The sequence below is a fragment of the Pinus tabuliformis genome, chromosome 9 (assembly GCF_031772625.1).
Source record: "Pinus tabuliformis cultivar Carrire ecotype Pingquan chromosome 9, CPIR1, whole genome shotgun sequence".
Taxonomy (NCBI): domain Eukaryota; kingdom Viridiplantae; phylum Streptophyta; class Pinopsida; order Pinales; family Pinaceae; genus Pinus; species Pinus tabuliformis.
Genome location: NC_142307.1, coordinates 1,539,974,611 through 1,539,997,701, shown reverse-complemented (window position 1 = coordinate 1,539,997,701; position 23,091 = coordinate 1,539,974,611). Strand labels below are relative to the sequence as shown.

At 39.9% G+C, this 23,091-nt stretch overlaps 1 protein-coding gene across 1 annotated transcript in view; it reads right to left on the bottom strand.

Annotated features, from left to right (window-relative positions):
- Positions 1–654: 654 nt before the first annotated feature.
- The window catches only part of LOC149154492 (uncharacterized), a 342,939-nt gene continuing 320,502 nt past the window's right edge, over positions 655–23,091 (bottom strand). The window contains exons 9-11 of the mRNA XM_089438702.1: positions 1,431–1,517; positions 1,244–1,308; positions 655–1,147 (exon numbers count right to left, since the gene is read on the bottom strand). Of these exons, the coding sequence (XP_089294828.1) occupies positions 883–1,147; positions 1,244–1,308; positions 1,431–1,517 (417 nt within the window). The 3' untranslated portion in view covers positions 655–882. The remainder of the gene's footprint in view (positions 1,148–1,243; positions 1,309–1,430; positions 1,518–23,091) is intronic.

Sequence of the window (23,091 nt, the reverse complement as noted above, 5' to 3'; positions counted from 1 at the left end):
TAATAAATATTTTATTTAACAATATATTTATGTGATTATTAAAATAATTATTATCTTAAAAATAATTAATTACATATTAGATTTAACATTAATACAGTTAATTAAATATTTAAATCTATCCACATTCATAGAGTGAATTGACTTAACTTCATTATGACTTATTTAAAATATCTTTATATGTTTGATTTTGTATAATATTAATTATAACAATCCATCTTAATTCTAAAATAATTAAATAATAGTAAAAACTAATATTCATTATGACTTATTTAAAAAATTAATATCTTTATATGTTTGATTTTTATAATATTAATTATAACAATCCATCTTAATGCCAAAATTATTAAATAATAATAAAAACTAATATAATATTTAGGCTACTTTTTATTTATGTGAAGTTATGTAATTCCATATCTATCCCTTTCAATATTTTTTAATATGGCAAATTTTATATTAAGTGTATATATAAAATCTCATCCATATACATGGAAAAATTTGATTGACATATATTATTATTATTATTATTTTATGATAAGCATTATATTTATCTGAAATAAAGATGTCAGCATTATTTACTTGATTAAGTCACATCATTATCATTCTGGGTTATATAAATGCAATAATCTACTTCTGGGTTATGTAAATGCAATAATCTACTTGGCAATATATTTTATAATTTACACATCTGATAAGGAACTGACTCTGATTTCTGTTTACATTACAAAGAATATTTACTTCTTCAGAGAACAAATCTTCTCTGGAGCAAAAATAAACTCGAGTTATTGTGATCTTATTGAAGAAGACGGTGCCCTGATCATTTCGACTCATTGATTTTTTGTGTAAAGCTACTCCCTGCTAAATGCTACCAAAGCAGAAAATTGGTTACTTTCGTGACTCAAGTCCTTCTGGTCTTACATTCTTCAATTGTATCATACTCTCAGCGACTTCATGCTGAAAAGTGTTACTGGCAATTGAATGGCCATTACCATTCTTTTCTCTTAAAATGAGCTGTCCTTCTACACAATTTCCTAAATTTGCTTCCTCATCAACAGGTTTGTTACGATTATTGCTCAGCAAGGCATCCTCCTTTGGCTGATCACCAATATTATCTTCCCCTGGCTGATCACCAATATTATCTTCCTCACCACTGCAGTGTGACAACAAGATCAATTTCAGAAAATATTAAAATTTGGATGGCATGAACCGTTTCGTATACAAAAACGCCAGAAGTGAGGAACATTACCATGAAGAGTAAATAATGATGCCAACTGTAACAGCTCCGAACGCTAAAAAGTATAACCAGTCAACCTGCAGTTAAAATGTTCAGGCGAGCATCTTTCAAAGTAAAAATGATTACTGGCTTCTCGTAACACTGACTGTGTTCAAGAGGTAAAAATTGCAGAGGGCAATAAAGAAGCTGTAAAGCCCACCTTCTGATGATATGCAAAGATACGAATCAAAACAGCCCACATATCCGATGTAAGCAAAGAAAGATTTAAAAGGGCGGCCCCACTCATCTGTAAACACAGATATAAAAGAAAAAAATCAGAGGAAATGCTAACGAAAGAGATATCTATAATTTACTAGGAACTAGTACAATTATTGTACAGTAAAATTGGGCAGCATGGAGACACTCAACACAAGTGCCATGTGAGATATTTAGGGTGGGATCATCAAGCTAGATACATTGATTTAAAAATTAATATAGGAGCGAGGCCCAGTGAAAATTTATACATATCTCTCAAGCATCCAGATGCCACTAAATTATGCAGGAAAACAATGAAATTAAACCAAGAATTTTTGGTACAGGTGTGTGATACATCTTTCATTTGTGTAACAAAGCAATTTATCTCAATAAATGCTTAGCAGCAGTAGGAAAGAAATGCTGAGCATAACAGGTAATAAACACTGACCAATAACAGGTAATGAATGTTGAACAGTAGCAGGCAATTAATGCTGAGCAATCACAGTTGGCCAATTAATTGCTGCTGGTTTCTAGCATGTGGAGTTGGAAAACCATACATGGTTTCCTTATGGCTATTTATTGAGAGCTTGGGTTGGAGGAATGTGGGCAAGTGTTTCAAATGATTGTTACGCTGCCGAGATTTCTCTAGAACCTTTATGCTGCTGAATATACCTGTTGAGAGTATGAACTCCATGATGTATTGTAACTATATGTTAGCTGTTGAATAACACATTGAATTGGAGTTGGGTTTTATTCAAAACAGGTTTTCCCCATAAAATTATAGTGTAATTGTAATATCCCTAATTCTGTGGGCATGAGAATTTTGTTTAATTTTGGTGATATTAAGTAAAGGGAGCAAATATTATTTCGGAGAAAGGTGGCAAGTATTATTTTATTGGAGATTGGCGGTAAATTATTATTTTATTAAAATGGAGTGAAAAGTCACTTTGTGGAAAATGCCCGCCACCAATAAAATAATAATTAAAAGAAATAGTTTAGAAGCATGGGGATAGATTATAAAAGGAGGATGGACTCATTTGCTAATCATATTTTGACTATTACATTTCACTTTTCATCTTCTCTTGGGGTTGTTTAGCACAAGAAAAGTGTTGTTTAGCACCAAGGATTCCAAGTGGAATTCCACCTCTACCTTCGGTGAACTTTGAGTGTCACCCTAGGGGAGTAAGAAGGAGTCCATTTTAGAGCTTCTCTGGGATCTACACTGCATACTATTTCCAGCTGGAGCGCGCTTCTCTTAGGGCGCAAAAGGAAATTCAAAGGCGCTGAGAGAAGCTAGCAGACAATGGAGTTTTGACTGAAGAATTATCCATAAGGAGGGCGAGTTTTTCTTTGGGGATTTGCAGGTCCAAGAGCACTGCATTTTGGAGGACCGAATTTATCTATTCCAGAGCCTGCGCATGGGTTTACTGAGAGCTTCTGTGCACTTGCAGAGATTCAGAATTTGGGAAGCATTCGAGCTGGGATTTGCTTGGTGATTGAGGGGAGAAATTTGTAGGAGTTAGGGAGGATTTCTTGGAGGGGGACTTGGGCCAAATGCAACAGTATCTAAACTGTAGGGCGTTTTCTAGCCAAATTGAGCAATTTACACTTGTTGGGTGTCACTGGGAGTCTTGTGGATTCAGCCCAAACCCTTTTTGGGTTTTTGTGTGTTTGGTGAGAGGAGGCTAGGATTAGTTTTACAAATTTTTTCTGAGCACTTTTGAGGGCAGAATTCCTAGTTCCATTCAACAGTTAGCAACATACAATTTAAAATATTGGAGGGCACAATTTATCCCAGGACCATTTCCACCACTTAGGTTTGTGAGATATTCCTGGATTTTGTTGGAGCTGATGTGGAGAGCCTACATTTAATTTTGTAGAAGTTTTGGAGTAGATTTGAGGGCCAAATCTCAGTTCACTTACAACAGTAGTGGCAATAATTTTCTGGGCTAGCGCTGAATCATGGTGGGGAACTCATCTGACATTTGGGTAGCTTGATCGTCACCTGGTTTTGGATTTGCTTGTTGTAGCAAGCCAAGGTTCCTATTTCATACTCATTTGTACTCTATTTGCTCGGAAATAACTAAAATGGCTCAGAGTTTTGGTGCATTTCCTCATGTTGTGATTTCTTGCATATGTGTTGAATTTCCTAGTTGTTGTCATAGTGCATGTTTCTGTTATTCACTTAATATTTACGTTAGGAATATTACAGTGGTATCAGAGCTACAATCTTGGCTCAACCTATGGGAAACCCTTCATTCTATGACAAGACTAGAATAGAAAAAAAAATTAAGAAATCATGGGATCCAAAGAAAGGTTAAAATCAAACAACATGGCAATAACCTTGAATGAGGTGATTAAGATGCAACAAATGATGATTGATGTGGGGAAGCAGCTGATTCATACCACAATTGGAAATCAAGAGTCAGGACCATTCTCAATTATACAACAAATCCACTATCCCCAAAATTATGGATAATGCATCAAGATGGCAAGACATGATTGCCACTGATGTGGAGCTATTGGTAGCAAACTGGAGGGCATACCAATCATTTGGACATGGCATTTAGGCCTCCCTCTCTTTTTAGGAGTTCTGTGAACTAAGAGACATGGATAAATCAGTGGGAATTCAATGGAATTATGCAGGGATGATGAGGAGGATTAAGGCAGAAGATGAAGGAGTAGTTGAAAGGGCCATGGTTGGCAAGGAGACAGTTGAGCATACACCCGTTGATGAGATGCCATCCGTTGTCGAGGTATCCATTGATGAGGTATCCGGGGTTGTGACCGAGTACTCAGGTGATCGCCGTGCACCACAGGTTGATAAGGTGCCGAGAGACATATCCATTGTCGATGAGGAGCCAATAGGTACGGAGGCATCTAGATCTATGCCAGCGTTATCGGACGACAATCACTTGCAACTGACTGGAAAGTATGTCTTGCATGTCGGGTTGTCTATGGAGGAGCATTTGGAGTAGGGAAAATTTTAAGGATGGAAAATTATCTTGAAGTTTAAAAACATTACCGAATATTAGTAGTCCCTAATATGCAAACTATAAAATGTTTATTGATATATTTGTAAAAGTATTCAATTTATAATGATTTTATATAGTCTCCATATAATGTTGCGATTTTAAAGGTAAAATAATTTTATATTGTAAAATTTGGGCGAACCATTTTTAGAAAAAAATGGAAATTGACAAATATTTTTTTTGGAAAAAGCATGGAAAACTAGCCCACCTGCGAATATTAGCCCCTAAAATTTTCCATGATTTGGAGGCTCATGTTGAGTCCATGATGGAGGAGGATGTGCAACCATCATTTGGGCTAGCCATTGGTGAGGGGCAGAATAGAGACCACACGTTGGGATTTCAACACAGTTCATTTCAGAGGCAGACTAACGGGATCTACAACATTATTAGCCCACCCTTACGCATCGGAATGAGGGAGGCAGAATTATCTAGACATACCCGAGGGGATGGTTAGGTTAGCAAGACCGAGCGACATGCGCTGAATATGACACCGCATCAACTTGGAGGGCTTGTTCCTTCCACAGGGAATTGCACATTCGATCCCTCCTTTGGGATTGGATGGCGAGAGGTACTGAGTTGGTACTCGATGGAGAAGGCTAGGAAGTTTGATACATCCATGGCCACATTTTAGCAGAGGCCATGGATTACCAGAGTGACTCGAGGGCCAGACTATTGTTGGGATCCAAGTGGAATTTCCCATCAGATCATAGAGTCTGTAGGTGATGGTAGTAGTTACATAATGGATTCGACGTTTGGGCACACACACATTTTCAGATCTCCATCAAAGCCTCAGACAATACTAGTGAGATGGTGGTTTGACAGGGGCGCAGACAAATTTCATGAGTTGTCTTGGCATATTGACTATGCGTGGAGTCACAAGGTGATTATCCTACTCTGGAATGAGATGGTAGGAGGAGGTGGCATCGGTAGGCCACCAAATAGGGCATTACATGGAGATGGTGCTCTCTCATTGGTATATTGGACACTAGAACTACTGAGGACAGGCATAGTAGTGTAATTCCCATTGGCATGTGAGGAGTCGGGCTGCTTAGGTCTCTCAGGGCAGATGGAGAGATGTAGCCCACATCGTGGAGGGCTTACTAGCAAAGTGGTGGATGCATTGGTGCATGTGGGATAGCATATGATACAGGGTGGTACGCCAATAGACAGTGGTATCCAGGGGTGCACAGAGATATGCCGCAAAGTCCAGTGTTATGCAGAGGGATGTGACTTGATGCATACAGACCCAATTTTAGACCCTAGCATCCAGTGTTGTATAGAGGTATGCAGTGATGAGCACTGGCCTGCAGAGGAGCATGGAGATTCGTGGTTGTTTGATGTAGCATGTTGGTTTGCATTGAGTGACTCACATCGCATTGAGTACATGTGGGGAGTGCCAGGTACAGTGACATAGGGAGGATACAAGACGGGACAAGATGGTACAGTAGTAGCACTGGGTATCCAGTGGTGTATAGGGATAGGCCGCAGGGTACAGTGCCAGGTCGAGGAGTACACGGATACTCAGTGGGATGCAGGGGCATATGGTGTTGCACAACGAGGTCTTGGAGGGTTGCCTCCAAGGAGACTTATGGATGGAGACATCGGGCATTCTTTTGGGTGTAGTTCACCCAGGATCGACAGGGACACAAATGAGCGATACTCCAAAGTATCCATGGGGACTCACACGCCTGTCCCTCTTATACATCACTTACAGGCATAGACGATTTGGCTGTTGTCTTTTGACACTCTAGGCGCGAGCAATGGGGGACAGGGAGCTCACCTGAGATATTGGGATGACACTCCACGCATTAGCGGAGAGACTTCTCAGCGGTGGCATTGGGTCGGTGCACGAGTTGACAACCACAGGTTGGGGGATGAGGTGATCATCTGCAAGGGTGGCATATCGTTCATCAGTGAGCCTATGCCTGGGGAGCTAGTCACGAGGGAGACATGTGTCACTCTTTCCATAGGGCATGTCAGGACCATGCGTGAGTAGAGGATACCGTGTACCACAGAGGCAACTTTCCAGTGTGTGTTTTGCCTCCAGACATTGTATTGGCACATTATCGACAAGGTGGATGGAAGACCCAGTGGTGATGGTTGGTAGGAGCAGGACAGGTTCGCATAAATTGAGTCGATTGCGAGTATCAGAGACCCATCTATTGGCTGCCTTCAGGGGGTAGTTATTTGGCACATGTGGCTTCCAGCAGTCATCGGTACTACACAGTGGCAGGCATAGGGCAGTTTAGCATGCATCAGATTAGTTCATGATATATGGGGTCTATATGTTAGTTGCGGGCAGGGACAAGGGACGAGGAACATACAAATTCCAACAATTGTTAGAGCTATGTCGCAGCATGTCTGGCTAGGGGATCCAAGGATTCAGTTGGTTGACAGGCCACTCCATCTCGTGAGGAGAAGGACCATAGCAGAGGGTGATCTAGCTCACTTTGGGGTTGACACATGGAGGATCACTGAGACCTTTATTGTTTGGCGAGGCAGGCTTCTTCAGTTGTAGCTCAGGTTCAAGACTAGTGATGGGTGGGTAGATATTGACATCATAGAGACATCTAGGCAGGATGAGCTTGGCCTTCATTGATACTTCGCCTCTAGGTTTCAGGGGAGGAGGCTACAATGTGCACAGGATGGGCAACCTATTCAAGTTAGAGTGGCACAACGACAACATGGTGGTGCTTTTCTGAGATGAGCATGGGACCCGAGCATCGCAGTACTAGACAGCTCAATGACCTTTAGGGATGAGCTGGCTGCTATAGGGGGAGATCACTCAAATTTTCCATTGGGCTTCAGTGACTCGTTGATGGCATGGGGGACTTCATCAACATGGTAGGTTGGTCAGCAGGAGGATATCAGGAGGAGCTCATGTGGGAGAGACTTCGTCCCCACAGGGATTGGGTTGTATCTTCAGGAGTTTACTCTTGGTGTGCATGAGGTGGACTACTTGGTAGGGCAGCTTCATGGAGAGTTGGACAGAGTCCTACATTATCATGATGCTCTACTTATTGATAGTATGCAGAGGGCTTCTGGAGCTTATACCTGGTTGGACGGTGAGTGGAGCAAGGGGTGCTTCACATTGATCAGAATGCCTTGGGATCCTAGTATTGAGAGATTCCTTCCTGATTAGACAATGCAGAGATCAGGGGTGAATCAATGGCACATTTGGGACCTTGGTATTACTACTGATGATAGTGGTGATTAGCAAGCAGAGGGGGCGCTTGTTTCAGCATTGCTTGAGGAAAAGAAATTTTTGGCGAGGAGCACTGTAATATCCCCGATTTTGTGAGCATGAGAATTTTGCCTAATTTTGGTGATATTAAGTAAAGGAGGAAAATATTATTTTGGAGAAAGGTGGAAAGTATTATTTTATTGGAGATTGGCAGTAAATTATTATTTTATTAAAATGGAGGCAAAAGTCAATTAGTGGAAAATGGCCCCCACCAATAAAATAATAGTTAAAAAAAGAGTCTAGAAGCATGGGGATAAATTGTAAAAGGAGGATGGACTCATTTTCTAATCATCTTTTGACTATTACATTTCACCTTTCATCTTCTCTTGGAGTTGTTTAGCACAAGAAGAAAAGTGTTGTTTAGAACCAAGAATTCCAAACGGAATTCCACCTCTACCTTCAGTGAACTTTGAGTGTCACCCTAGGGGAGTAAGAAGGACCCCATCTCAGGGCTTCTATAGGAGCTACATTGCATACTATTTCCAGCTAAAGTGTGCTTCTCTTAGGGCACAAAAGGGAATTCGAAGGCACTGAGAGAAGCTAGCAGACAATGGAGTTTTGGCAAGAGAATTTGTAGAGAATTATCCATAAGGAGGACAAGGTTTAACTTGGGGATTTGCAGGGCCGAGAGTGCTGCATTTTGGAGGACCGAATTTATCTATTATAAGGCCTGCGTAGGGGTTTACTGGCAGCTTCTGTGCACTTGCAGAGATTCAAAATTTGGGGAGCATTCGAACTAGGATCTATGCTTGGTGATTGAGGGGAGAAATTTGCAGGAGTTAGGGAGGATTTCTTGGAGGGAGATTTGGGCCAAATTCAGCAGTATCTAAACTGTAGGGCGTTTTCTGGCCAAATTGAGCAATTTACACTTGTTGGGTGTCACTAGGGGTCGGTGGATTTAGCCCAAACCCTTTTTGGGTTTTTGTGGGTTTGGTGAGAGGAGGCTAAGATTGGTTTTACAAATTTTTCTGAGCACTTTTGAGGGCAGAATTCCTAGTTCCATTCAACAGTGAGCAACATAAAATTTAAATTATTGGAGGAGGGCACAATTTACCTTAGGACCATTTCCACCACTTGGGTCTGTGAGATATTCCTGGGTTTCGTTGGAGCTGGTGTGCAGAGCCTAAATTTAATTTTGTAGAATTTTTGGAATAGATTTGAGGGCCAAAATCTTAGTTCACCTACAACCACAATGGCAATAATTTTCTAGGCTAGCACAAAATCATGGTGGGGAGCTCATCTGACATTTGGGCAGCTTGATCATCACCTGGGTTTGGATTTGCTTGTTGTAGCAAGCCCAGGTTCCTCTTTCATACTCATTTGTACTCTATTTGCTCAAAAATAAATAAAATGGCTCAGAGTTTTGGTAAGAAGGAGTTCATACTCATACATTTCCTAGTTGTTGTAATAGTGCATGTTTTTGTTATTCACTTAATATTTCTGTTAGAAATATTACAGTAATGGTTTTCTATTTTTTAATTTGTTTTTTGCTTATCATATGCAACCTAAGTTGCACTAAAATGGATACGGGAACGAATATGGAAATGGGGTTTGAAATGGATACGAAAAATTTTCAAAAGTTCCGGATACAATACGGCAAGGAAACAATATTTATATATGAAAAAATAAAATTTTCATATTACCATTCATCTTTTAGAATCTAGATTCTATATTTAAAAATACATAATCATCAAGGGTCTTGAGAGGAAGTTCATGGGAAAATATATAGTAATTCTTGTGAGTTGCACACTCCTAAAACTGCACTATTGATTATGTCATGAGTTTTAGCTAGCACTATGTTTGAAGGTGGCATGAGGATTGTAAGTCCTGACATGAGTTTGTCTGATTCAGTAGTTATGGGCACGAGGTCAGTTCACTTGGCAGCTGCAAAAGGTCATTCTTCAGTTAGTAGATTGGAAATCTCTCCTAATATGGGAAGGGTTGGGTATATCGACAATCCATCAGCCATTATGAGTTTACCATCTCCATTTAGTTGACCATCTCCTGTATGGAGTATGTCAATGGAGAACTCCAATGAGGGAGTTCAACTAACCAATGTTGCAAGGAACCTTTACCTGGATTCTCCTCAAATCACTCCATCAAGGCATATTTCTCTAACCCCATAGCCTCGAAAGTCTGTAATGGGAAGCACAGCTTATTGGACTTCTTGCACTCCATCATTACCCTAGGTAACTCAAACAAATTCTGAGTATGAATCGTCATTTTCTCCCTTTGTTGTCCCTGAACCTATTCATGAAACCCTTAATGATAGGAGTTCAATAGCACTTTTTGTGCCTTATAAAATAAAACGGGTACAGGAACAAATACGAAAATGAAGTTTGAAATGGATACGACGAATTTTCAAAAGTTTCGATACGATACAAGAAGGAAACGACATATATATGAAAAAAATAAAATTTTCATATTACCATTCATCTTTTAGAATCTAGATTCTATATTTAAAAATACATAATCATCAAGGGTCTTGAGAGAAAGTTCATGGGAAAATATATAGTAATGCTTGTGAGGTGCACACTCCCAAAACATCACTATTGATTATGTCATCAGTTTTAGCTAGCACTATGTTTGAAGGTGGTATGCGGATAGTAAACCCTGCCATGAGTTTGTCTAATTCAGAAGTTATGGGCATGAAGTCAGTTCACTTGGCAGCTGCAAAAGGTCATTCTTCAGTTAGTAGATTGGAAAGCTCTTCCTAATATGGGAAGGGTTGGGTATATCGATAATCCATCAACCAGTATGAGTTTACCATCTCCATTTAATTCACCATCTCTTGTATGGAGTATGTCAATTGAGAACGACCATGAGGGAGTTCAACTAACCAATGTTGCAAGGAACCTTTACTTGGATTCTCCTAAAATCACTCCATCAAGGCATATTTCTTTAGCCCCACAACCTCGAAAGTGTGTAATGGGAAGCAAAACTTATTGGACTTCTTGCACTCCATCATTACCCTAGGTAATTCAAACAAAATCCGAGTATGAATCGTCATTTTCTCTCTTTGTTGTGCCTGAACCTATTCATGAAACCCTTAATAATGGGAGTTCGGTAGCACTTTTTGTGCCATATAAAATGAACATACCTTTGGCTTCTTCTACTTTTTCTACTATGATTGGAATATTTCTTGGGTTGGCACTAATGATAAGATGGATGCCCAAAAAGGTGGCATGGAAATTGAAGGACAGTTGAGCACTGAACAAAGAAACAAAAAGAAGAGGAAGAGTTGTATATCTGAAGATTGTTGAAACTATCAGGTTGACTTCTACAAGGTTAACAATCCCTGCCTCTTGTGGTTCTATACCTTTGCCTATGTCTCAGGTGGTAGTGTCTCAGGGGCCATTAGTTATTGTTCGGGATTAGTCGTGATGCTGAAATTTCAAATTCTTTCTTGAGAATGCAAGGATCTTGAGACGTCCTCCTCCAAACAATGATAATCTCTCAAGGCTTTTCCGCGTGGATCTGTTTCCAGAAATTTGGATACGGATCACGATTTTCTCGAATCTATATTGGATTTCCATAAAAGGATCTCAAACCCTTAAAAATGCTTGAAACATTTCAAAAAAAGGATCCTGAGTTTCCAAAAAAAACCAAAATGGTTTGGAAATGTTTCAATGTTGTTTTGTACCCATTTCCATTTTCGAAATGTTGAACGACATTTCTGGGGGTTGGGAGGGACGTTTCCGGTAACTTAGTATGCAACCTTTCGTTTAAAGTTTCCTGCACATTCTTCTCTTATTGGTTAGTGTGGGAAGTGTATTCTATACCTTTTTCTTAATTTAAGTTGGTATCACACCTTGATCACCTTAGATCCAAGTTGTTAAGGACAAGGTTTTTTGATGTAATCTTGGTTTGAGTATGAGCATGAATTGAAGGAAATCTTGTTGTGGGGAAATGGTGAGGAATGTTGATAATGTCAACGATTTTTCATCAATGTCCCAAAAATTTGCGAGATAATATGGCTACTGAAAAATCAACCTAAAAAAATCACAATTTTTTCAACTTTCAAAAACTCATGAGTTCGTCCAAAAACTTGTGATATTTTTTCTCCGAAAAATCACACCACGACAACGAAAATCACCCAAGATGGCGCAAACTATGGTTTCTTTTTTTTTTTTTGGGCTTTTCCCCCTCATTTGTGTTTGTTGGTTGTTGGAGAAGGATGGAGGAGGGCTTATGACAATCATCAATGTTTGTGGAGAAGCCTTGTGTGCTAATTGCTTATGAAGTTACAAAATTTTATCATGGAAAAAAGAAAAACATATAAGCATCTAAGGGATGCTCCTCATAGTTGGAAAAGCACCAACCTGAATGAAGATGGATTTATCAAGTGATAATACTAAATTCCCTATAGTTCACACTTCAATATAAAAGCCTCTAGGTGTAGACTTGTGATAATAGTTGTTTACCACAAAAATCTAGGATTGAAGCCTTGAATCACAAGAATTCCCTTGGGAGTGCTCCCGACAACCTTAGCAAACACATTGACACCAAGTGAGATAGGATAAGATAATATAATTGTATTAGTATATGACAAATGACCACAAAAGTAGGTCATTGGGACCTGTTACCCACCAAAAGTGGGTGACGCCATTAGGAGAAATTTTTTCTCCCACTCTCACATCTAGCCGACCAACGAGCAAACCCTTACGACGACCACAAGCCAATGATGTGCCACTATTCATCTCTGTCACCTGCATCAACCATATGACTTCTCACCCATCTTACAAGAGCACATGATAAAGGTGGGCTTCTGATCAAAAAATACTTTTGCAATCAGGTGCTTATGCTTGTTTGTATTTTGGCTTTTGGAATGGATTATGGGGTGACCTAGAATGAGAGGTTTTGACCATGACCTTGTTCCCTCACCTTAAATGGGGGGTTAATATTTAACCCTAGTCTAGTGGGACCTCCCTTAATGGCCCAATGGGTATAGGAGGGGCACTACTTGAGAAGCCCTGACTGAGATAGCATGTTCCATCTATCTTGATTCCATACTTACCACTTTCCACTTCCATTCCTCAGGTTCAACTGATCATTGTTTCTCTAGGATTTGGCACCCATACATCCTCATACTTGGGTAGGGCCTGAAACTTGGCCTTGGGAGGTTGATGTAGCTAAAAGAAAAGGAAAAAGCATATATTGGCCACAAGAAAAATAAAAGAAAGAATATCAAAATGCAAAAGATGGTTGGGACATACACATTAGCACGTGGGCAAAAGCCTAGCATGAGCTCTACCTCACCCTTGATAGCCATCACTTGGTTCTTGAGCACCATATTGCTCCTATACATCATGAAAGGAACCCTTGCATGTACCAACCCCGATGGGCAATAAGCTACATCATCTCTAATGTTCCAAAAAGGAAATAACAATGATAAACAACTTAACATTACCATACAACAGCGAAATATTTGAACAACAATCAAATACCCACAATTTACATCGAAACTGCACCAAAATTTAGCTATTTTATTATATATGGAGGAGAGCACAATGCATGAAATGTGTGCACCTGGGCTTGACAAAGCAAGCTAAACAATCCCAGGTGAGAAAGATGCTCCCTGGATGCAGAGGAAAGACTTCTCCTCATTGTTTTGCGCTGGCCCTGGAAATTCTGCAACTGTTGGTTGGAAGAAACCTTTGTTTGAGCCTCCAAAAGTGCTCAGAAAGTTATGCCAAATTGATCTTGAGCTCTCCACCAAAAAACCAGAAAAACCCAGAAAGGGTTTGGCCTATCTCCAAGCCAAAGTTGAACCCACAAAATGGTGCAAATCCCCCAGCTAACTAGCAATTCGCCCTGTTATAGAATTAGGATTTCAGGCCTGAATATCGCCTAGAAAATTCTGTAAAATTAGTCAAAGACTCCTCCCAATAAACCCACAAAACCCCAGAAAGGATTTGGGCTGAATCCATCAACCCCCAACAAGCGCAAATTGCCCATTTGGCCAAAAAACGCCCCACAAAACTGATACTGCTGAATTAATCCCAAATCCACCACTAGAAATCTCTCCCAACTTTAGCTAAATTCTCCCCTGAGGAATACCTCCAATCTCCGACCCTTATCTCTCTTCAACCTCTATTCCTCCAGCCCCTGTGCACTTCCAGAAATGTAGAATTTCGACCCCAAATAACTCTCTCAACTCAACCCTTCTAATCATCACAAAATCTCTGGCTAAATTAGGGGAAAACACACCTGCAAATCCTTCGGTGTTATGCTCCTCTGTAATTGATCTCCCCACAAACAATTTGAACTTCTGCGACGGAAGAAAACGTACCAGCTGAAATAACTTGCAAATATGCCCAATGGAAACTCTGAATTGAGCTCCCCAAATTGCCTCACTAGGTAGCATGAATTCTGAGTTATTTGGGACACAGTTCAAGGAGCCACGTAGTGATTGGAGGAGTGAAGAGATGTAGTGAGGGGTTGTATTGTTGTTGGGACACACTTTGACCAATTTTCAGGCAAAGGAGGGAGATTTGCAGGGGCAGAGAGCATCACACCATAGCGATTCGAATTCCTATAGGTGGTCGTACATCATTCTGTCAAAGGACTGTGCAGTGCTTTGTTGAGGAAACTTGTGAGGTGGCTTGTGAAGCGGTTTGAGGAGTTGGGGTTGTTTGGAGTTGGATTGGAGGGTATTGTGAGGAATTTTCTAGACCTTTGTGGTGCAACAAACTTAGTGTCTTTTATAGTTCTCATTTTCTACTTGTGGAGGAGGGCCCCAGTGTTTTGGGGTCAATTTTGGAGCCGTCAAAACTAGAGTAAACCCTTCCTGGGGTTTTCTGGGTTTTTGACAAGGATTCTAGAAATAATTTGGCAGAATTTTCTGGGCGGTTTTGAGGGGTCAAACAAGGGTTTCAACACAACCAGCAGTGCAAAATTACAAGGGCTAGCGTAGATTTTTGTTGGGGAATGCTTGCAGCAGTTGGGCATTGATAGTTCATCCACCTGGGACTTGTAGCTTGCTTTGTGCAAGCCCAGGTGAAAACTTTCTATTTCATATTGTACCCCCACAGATTTATATAATAAAATTGACTCTTTTGGCTTTGTTTGGAGCATTTCTAGTTTCTTGATGTGTGGTGTAAAATTTTTGTGCTGAATTGTGTTGCATGTATTTGTTATCACTGTAACTTTTCCATTAGGAACATTACAATAATCTGCATGATCTTCTAGACATTGGCATTGACAAGTTGCCTTCTTTCCAAGGCAACAATGCGATTAGTGCCAAAGCTCGTCTCAAGGCTTTTAAAACTTTCCTGGGTAAATTTGCTGGCAATACTCATTATAATCATGAAGATGTGAAGATGAGGCTCTTTGTCCTTTCTTTGGAAGAAGATGCTTTGGATTGGTTTACGAAAAGGCCTGAGAATTCGTTTCATTCATTGCAATCCATTATTAATGCCTTTCAAGTTAAGTATCGAGATAAGAAGGAAGAAAGACATTTGCTTAGAGCTATTAGCACCACTATGAGGAATGAGAATAAGACTTTGGAGGAATTCAATAAGAAATTCAATGATATTGTTAAAAGCTTACATCAAGATTATAAACCTATCGACAAGTGCCTTTTTGGAATATTATATCGATGCATTTAACGTTGATACTTCTCATGAGTTGAGATGCGCTAAGCCTAATGATTATAAGGAGGCTCAGACGTTAGCTGAAGAAATGGAGCAATGTAGAAAAGCGTATGGGAAATCTAAGATTCCAGATTTTGATAGGGGTCCAAGTAAGTCTCGTGAATCTAAAGGAAAAGAAATTAAAGAAACTGATAATGATCCTATTAAAAAATTGACACAAATAATTAAGAATATCTAACTCAATCAAGCAAAGTTAACATCAAATCATGCAAAGGAATTGAGTGCCATGGAGAATAAATATTCTAGCCAAATTACTACTCTTCAGAATCGTATAATTAAGTTGGAGAGGTCTCAAGGAAATAAGTTTCAGAATAACAGAAATAATAATGCATGGCAGAAAAGGGGCCCTCTTAACGAACAAAGGGCGCCAAATCCACTTGAGTTTACAAATGTTGTTGAACAATCTGTGCCATATTGTAGACCTTGTGATAATTTTTATGGGGATGCTACTTGCGCTATTGTGAAAGGAATCCTGAATAATGGAGTGGCGGGGACAAGCAATTAGATAAACATTGTTGGTAAAGAATATCACTTGTCTATGGAGGATTGGATGGAGGTTGTAGACAATAGTCATGATGTTAAAACAATCCAATATTCTTATAGCGTGAATAATTTTAGTGATGAAAAGGATAAGATTTCTAAGTTGTATGGTGAGAAACCTTCTCCAGAACAAGTCTTAGAGATTGCAAAAGATGAAGAATTAACTTATCAACGAAAAAATAAGGAACAAAGAGAGAATCAGATTGCCTCTAGGACTTATAATTTTCGCCTCAATATTGACTGGGGAGGATGGATACATAACGCAAAGATTCCCATCCAAGCATCTGAACTTATGAAGATCCCATCTCAAAGGGAAAAATTGCTAAATGCCATTGGAGTTAATCAAAAGGAAATTGTTGCTATGCAAAATGATGAGCCAAAACATGTAATATTACAAATTGAAATTTATAGCTAATAACAGACACATGAACTAGGTTATAGCAAATAAAATAAAAAATATGCATGCACCATCAAAACACCAAGAAACTGGGCAAATAAGCTGAGCCAGTTTATTAATTTATGAACTGTAAGGAGCACATATAGCAAGGAACAAGTGCACCTGGGCTTGCATAAGGAAGTTGCAGCAAACCCAGGTGGAAGAAATGACCCCATGATCTAGGAAACTTTGGCCCTATTAATTTTCAAATTGTTCTATGTTGTATCAATTACTTTAGCCCAATTTCAAACTTCAATTAGCAATATTTCAAATTACAATTAGTCTTTCCATTCATCAGTATTAATTGAAGATAGAAAAATATATGCAATGAAAAAGAAGACAATCAACACATCAATAAGAGACACCAGATTTGGTCAAAGACTAGGGAAAAACCCCACAAGGGGGAAAACCTTTTGAAAGTCTTCTTTTATTAAATTGTCATAAAATGTTCAACAAAGAGTACGATGGTCCCAATACAATATGATCAACAATACAACCCAACAACTTCAAAAACTGGTTTACAAAGGCAGAATATATCAAAGACAACTTGATTCAGACTTCAGACAGCGCCAGAAAACTTCAGATGATGGTCAACTGTAGTCAAACCCCTAGACGCTCCCTTCAGGTTAGCGTGCGTGCATCTGTAGCTTCCTGGAAGTTGTCTTGACCATAGCATGCGTATGTCCAAGGACGAAATTTCTCAGTTCTATGCCAGCATCCGAAACAAAAACCCTAATTTTGTGTGAGCTTCGGATCTGAGACTTCGGACCTACGTTCGACCTTTTTCTTCACCAATGTGCCGAACCAAATTAGATAGATGAGAAGAATATGCTTGATGTTGTGATGTCCAAATGAGCTTCTAGGTCACTTGTATTTATAGGCTTCTAGGGGTGTCCAACAATGTCCATTTGATATTGAGGCCGACTTGCATGAGAGTGAAGCCGACCTGATCCAATATCCATGAGTGGGTGCACAAAATCAAAAACCAACTTCTTCTTGTCCTAACGAGGTGACCTTTAGGTCAGTCCTCTCGAAAAGAGGAACTCAATGCCATCATCATCTCCATCAAATGAGTAGTCCAAAGTGGAATTTGACTGCAATTGCATATTTTTAACACTCCCTCTCAACTAAGGAGAATTCCACCTGTAAAACCTGTCCATCGATCAATGTGTCATCCTGTCATCATGTGTACAAATATGCTCAACTCTATCTGCTGAAACATTCTCGAATCTAAAGAAGAAGAATCATGGGGAGCAAAAGCTACCACCCTCTATCAACGGGCTACAACCCGAAATATCTATCAGCGAGCTACTACCTAGAAATATGTCATCGAGCTACTACCCGGAAATATGTCATCGGGCTACTACCCAGAAGTATGTCATCGGGCTACTACCCGGAAATATTTCATTGGGCTACTACCCGGAATATCATGGGGGAGCTACAACTCAACCCATATCGAGCAATAGGTGATGTAGGGGAGTTACTACTCAACCCATCCTATTGCCTATTGATCTTCCCAACAATGACCCTTAAGAGTCATGTGGTAGAACACCTGCATCATAATCCTAGCTTGGGCGAGATACCCGACTTACCAATGTTAAGGATCTCACGCCCCCAAGCCTCCTCACTCGTTCGCCAGACGGGGAGGGATAATCCCAACCAGCCTAGCTTGTGGGTATGATGCCAAATGGGGTATACTCTACAAAGACCAAGATAGGGTGAACTACTACTCTAACCCTATGGGTAATAGATAGGGGTGATACCCTATTTTCCAGAGTTCGCTCAAACCCAGGAGCCCTCTCTTTCAATTCCTCACCCTAGTATATCAGACAAGGGGGGAGAGTATGGCTCAGTGTCCTCGATCAGTGGTGCCCCTTATCAGGAGGGGTCACATCCATCAGTCCAAGATGCTCTCTTAAGACCAAGAACTTCCCTTTCAGCAAAGCCTTGGTAAGAATCTCTACAATCTGCTCATCTATTAATATGTGATGGAATCGAACAACTCCTCTCTGTACCATATCACGAATGAAGTGGTATCGAATCTCTATGTGCTTGGATTTGTCATGGAACACAGGATTCTCTGCCAAACAGATCCCACTCTTGTTGTCGCAATATATCACTATAGTGTTTAGGACCTACTCAAATAGCTCTCCAAAGAGCTTCCTCAACCAAACTACTTCGCAACTAGCCATGCTAGCGGCAATATTCTCTACCTCGACAATACTCAATGCTACGAATTTTTGCTTCCTGCTCATCCAAGATATCATGGCAGATCCAAGACTAAAACAACATCCTGACATACTCTTTCTATCGATAACATTTCCCGCCTAGTCAACATTAGTGTATCCATGAAGTCGAACATCTCCGACAGAGTATCTTAAACCAAGTGTAATCGTCCCCTGCAAATATCTCAAAATGTGTTTAGCATCAGTCCAAAGTACATGGAGAGGCTCAGTCATGAATTGACTTAACGTGTTCACTGCATAACATATGTTTGGACAGGTGTTCACAAGGAACATCAGAGCCCCAATCAATTGTCTATATTCGAATGGATTCGCTAAATCGAGTCTTGTAGCTTCTCCACATAGCTTCTTGAAGTTCATTTCCATCGGTCTGGGTAGGAACTTGCATTCTATCATTCCAAACCTTTCCAACATCTTCCCAACATATTTTCCTTGTGAAAGGAAAATCTCACCGGGCGTTTGCCACACCTCAAGACCTAGAAAATAGTGCATGAGTCCAAGGTCCTTCATCTCGAATTCAGAGGATAACTCCCTCTTACACTCGATCATCAGAGGCTCACTACTTGTCAAGAATAGATCGTCAACATATAAAACCAAAATCAACGGCATACCTTGGACTACCTTGAAGTAGAGGTTGGGATCGACATTGCTTCTTGTGAATCCCAGCTTCACCAAATAACTATCTATGCGGGCATACCATGCTCTTGGGGCTTGCTTCAAACCATACAATGCCTTCTTCAATCTACAAATGTGTGTCTTTCGATCTTCTACTTCAAATCCCTATGGTTGTTCAATGTATACTTCTTCTTGTAGCATGCCATGGAGGAATGTGGTCTTTACATCCATTTTGATGAAGGGTCCATCCTTGACTTTCGGCAAGGGAAACTATCGAAAAAATGGTTGTATATCGAGCCATAGGTGAAAATATATCATCATAATCTTCCCCCTCTTTCTAGGAGAATCCTCGAGCCACGAAACTTGCCTTGCAATTTTCAATGCTTCCATCAATTCCATGCTTGATCTTGAATATCCACTTCGAAGTTACCACTCATTTCCCCTTCGGTCTCGGCATAACATCCCATACATCATTCTTCATAATAGATTCATATTCCTCAGCCATAGCATCTTTCCAAACTTGTTCTTTGAATGTGGAAGGTTCGGCTTGAATCATAGTGCTCATGGCTGCAACATATTCCTAGTACCTGCATGGCTTCTTCCTTTCTCTAAACGATCTTCAGACAGGCACATGACTATCAACGTCCTGAAGAGTGTCATGGAGCCAAAGTGGTCTCTTCCTAGTAGGAGGAGAATCTAAGGGATCCATGGGCTCCATGGGATCATCAACAATATCAGTCTAGTATTAAGGCACGGACGGGCCATCCAAGATATCCATATCACCATTCTTCTCGGGAGGAGGCGGAGGAAGGTCTCTTGCTTTTCCAAGAGCGGCATCTTCATCAAATGTAACATCCCTGCTAATTTCGACCTTCCTTTGACCAGGAATATATATTCTAAATGCTTTAGAATTTTCACAATACCCAACAAACATACCTTTTCTTCCTGTAGCTTCCAATTTTTTCCTTTTGTCCTTTGGCACATGGAAATATATGGGACATCCAAATATGTGGAGATGACTAATGTCGGGCTTCACACTCGTAAATACTTCTTCGAGAGTCTTGTTTTCCAAAGCTTGATGAGACACCCTGTTTTGAACATATACGACAACATGTGAAGCTTCGACCCAAAGAAATTTAGGCAACTTTTGATCATGAAGCATCACTCGAGTGGCTTCTACTATAGACCTATTCTTCCTTTCAGCTAGACCATTTTGTTTGGGAGTATATGGCACAATTGTTTCCTTCTTGACACCTTCCTTTTTGCAAAAGTCAATGAATTCATTTGACATGTATTCTCCACCATTATCGGACCTGAATATTTTGATCTTCTTCCCTGTTTGATTTTCAACCAATGCTTTGAACTCCTTAAATGTTTCGAAGGCTTCATCCTTATGCTTCAAATAGTATATCCATGTCTTTCTTGAAAAGTCATCAATGAATGCGATGTAGTAGAAAAATCCACTAATAGAGCGCACGGACATCAGTCCACATATGTTGGAATGAATGAGATGGAGGATGTCAGTGGTCTTGTTTTCACTAGAGGGGAATGGTCCCCTTGTCATTTTTCCACTAGCACATCCTGGACATACTCCATCATGTTGAGCTTGAACCTTTGGAATCCCTAAGACCAAGTTCTCCAATTTCGAAAGAGAATCATAATGAAGATAAGCCAACCTTCAGAGCCATAATTTGCTTAGATGATTTGTATTATGAACCATGCCAATAGTGGCCTTCCAGTGACTCTATAGAGTCCTTCATATCTTGTTCCCAAAGTGAATGCATCTTTAATAAGTGATCCAACAGGCCAAGTAAGAACCTTTCCTTTGATGAAAGCAACTCTCATCCCTTTGTCTTCCAAAGTGAATATTAATACCAAATTTTTCTTTAACCCAGGCACATACATTCCATCATGTAGTACAATAGATTCCCCAAAATTTAAATGAAATTTGACAGATCCAAAACCTTTAACGGGATGAGTGGAGTTGTCTCCAAGAATGATTTTCAAATTTGACTTCCCTCTCTATCAACTTCTTTGTAACTAGAGAAGTGATGAGTGGCCCCACTATCAACCAACCAACTATCCCATGAATTTAGAGGAGATGAAATAGTAAGAGCGGAAATAAGAATATATTCAGATTGATTCGCAACATTACTTTCATACTTGGAGAATTTTGACTTCTTTTGTGGACGACGATCTTCTTCATGGTTACTTGTAGCATCTTTTCTTCTTCTATTATTTCTTCCATTGCGGTCATTCCTTTGCTCATCTCTCCTCCTTTGATCATTGACCCTGTAGTTGTTGCTTCTAGTATTATAACGTCGTCCATTGTTCTTCTCGGCGCAATCTCGAGCATGGTGCCCTTTCTTATGACAATTGTAGCATTCAACATTCACATATTCCTTTCTCCCACCAGAATTTCAATGAGGAGGATTTCTTGATGGACCTCCTTTCCCTTTCTTCTTCTTCTTGTCATGAGCAATGTATGCAGCGGATTCTCCTTCTTCGTGATTTTGAATCCTTCCTCTTGCTGTCATCCATGACTCTTCTTGAGTGAGCTTTCTAACAATTTCATCAAATGAAGGGAGGACATTTGTGTTGCTTATAGTAGTGATAAATGTTTCCGAAATAGGAGGGAGACCTCTTAGAGTCACGACCACCAGTTCCCTATCAGGCACAACTTCTCCAACTCTTAGCAATTGATCTCTAATACAAGAGATTTTCTTTATGTAGGATTGTATGGACTCTCCTTTGTTCATCTTGGTGTCTTTGAGTTGATCTTTCAAGGTGAGGATTTCATTCAAATTGTTGACCTCATACATGTCGGCTACCTTATCATACATGTCTTTAGACCTTCTTAATTTCCCAGCATATGCAAGTAGATTATCTTGTCATCCATCAGCTATAATTTGTTTTTCTTTCAACTCACCTTTCTTGTGCTTGTTCTTGGCAGAAGCGGATGCATTCTCCGGAGGCTCAAGTACCTTTCCTTGAATGTTGTCCAAAACATTATTGTTATCAGCTATGATCTCCAACCTAACTTTCTATGCAGCAAAATTAGATGAGTCACCCAGCTTCTCATCACTCTTGAAGTAGGAAGTCATCTCGACTTTGACTAGATTGGTTCTTTCAGCTTTCCAAAGATGCGTGCTTTAAGGCTTGTCTCCTTTTGGACTTGTCCTTCACCTTAGCTCTGATACCATGTTAATTTTCAGATTGTTCTATGTTGTATCAATTACTTTAGCCCAATTCCAAACCTCAATTAGCAATATTTCAAACTACAATTAGTCTTTCCATTCATCAACAGTAATTGAAGATAGAACAATATATGCAATGAAAAAGAAGACAATCAACACATCAACAAAAGACACTAGATTTGGTCAAAGACCAAGGGAAAACCCTTTGAAATTCTTCTTTTATTAGATTGTTGTAAAATGTTCAACAGAGAGTACAATGAGCCCAATACAATATGATCAACAATACAACCCAACTTCAAAAACCAGTTTACAATGGCAGAATATATCAGAGACAACTTGATTCAGACTCCAGAAAACTACAAAAAACTTCGAATGACTGTAGTCAAACCCCTGGATGCTCCCTTCAAGTTAGCATAGGTGCATCTGTAACTTCCTGGACACTGTCTTGACCATAGCATGCATGCGTCCAGGGACGAAATTTCACAGTTCTATGCCAGCACCCGAAATAGAAACCCTAATTTTGTGCAACCTTCGGATCTGAGACTTCGGACCTCCATATGACCTTTTTCTTCACCAATGTGCCAAACCAAATCAGATAGAAGAGAAGAAGATGCTTGATGTTGTGATGTCCAAATGAGCTTCTAGGTCACTTGTATTTGTAGGC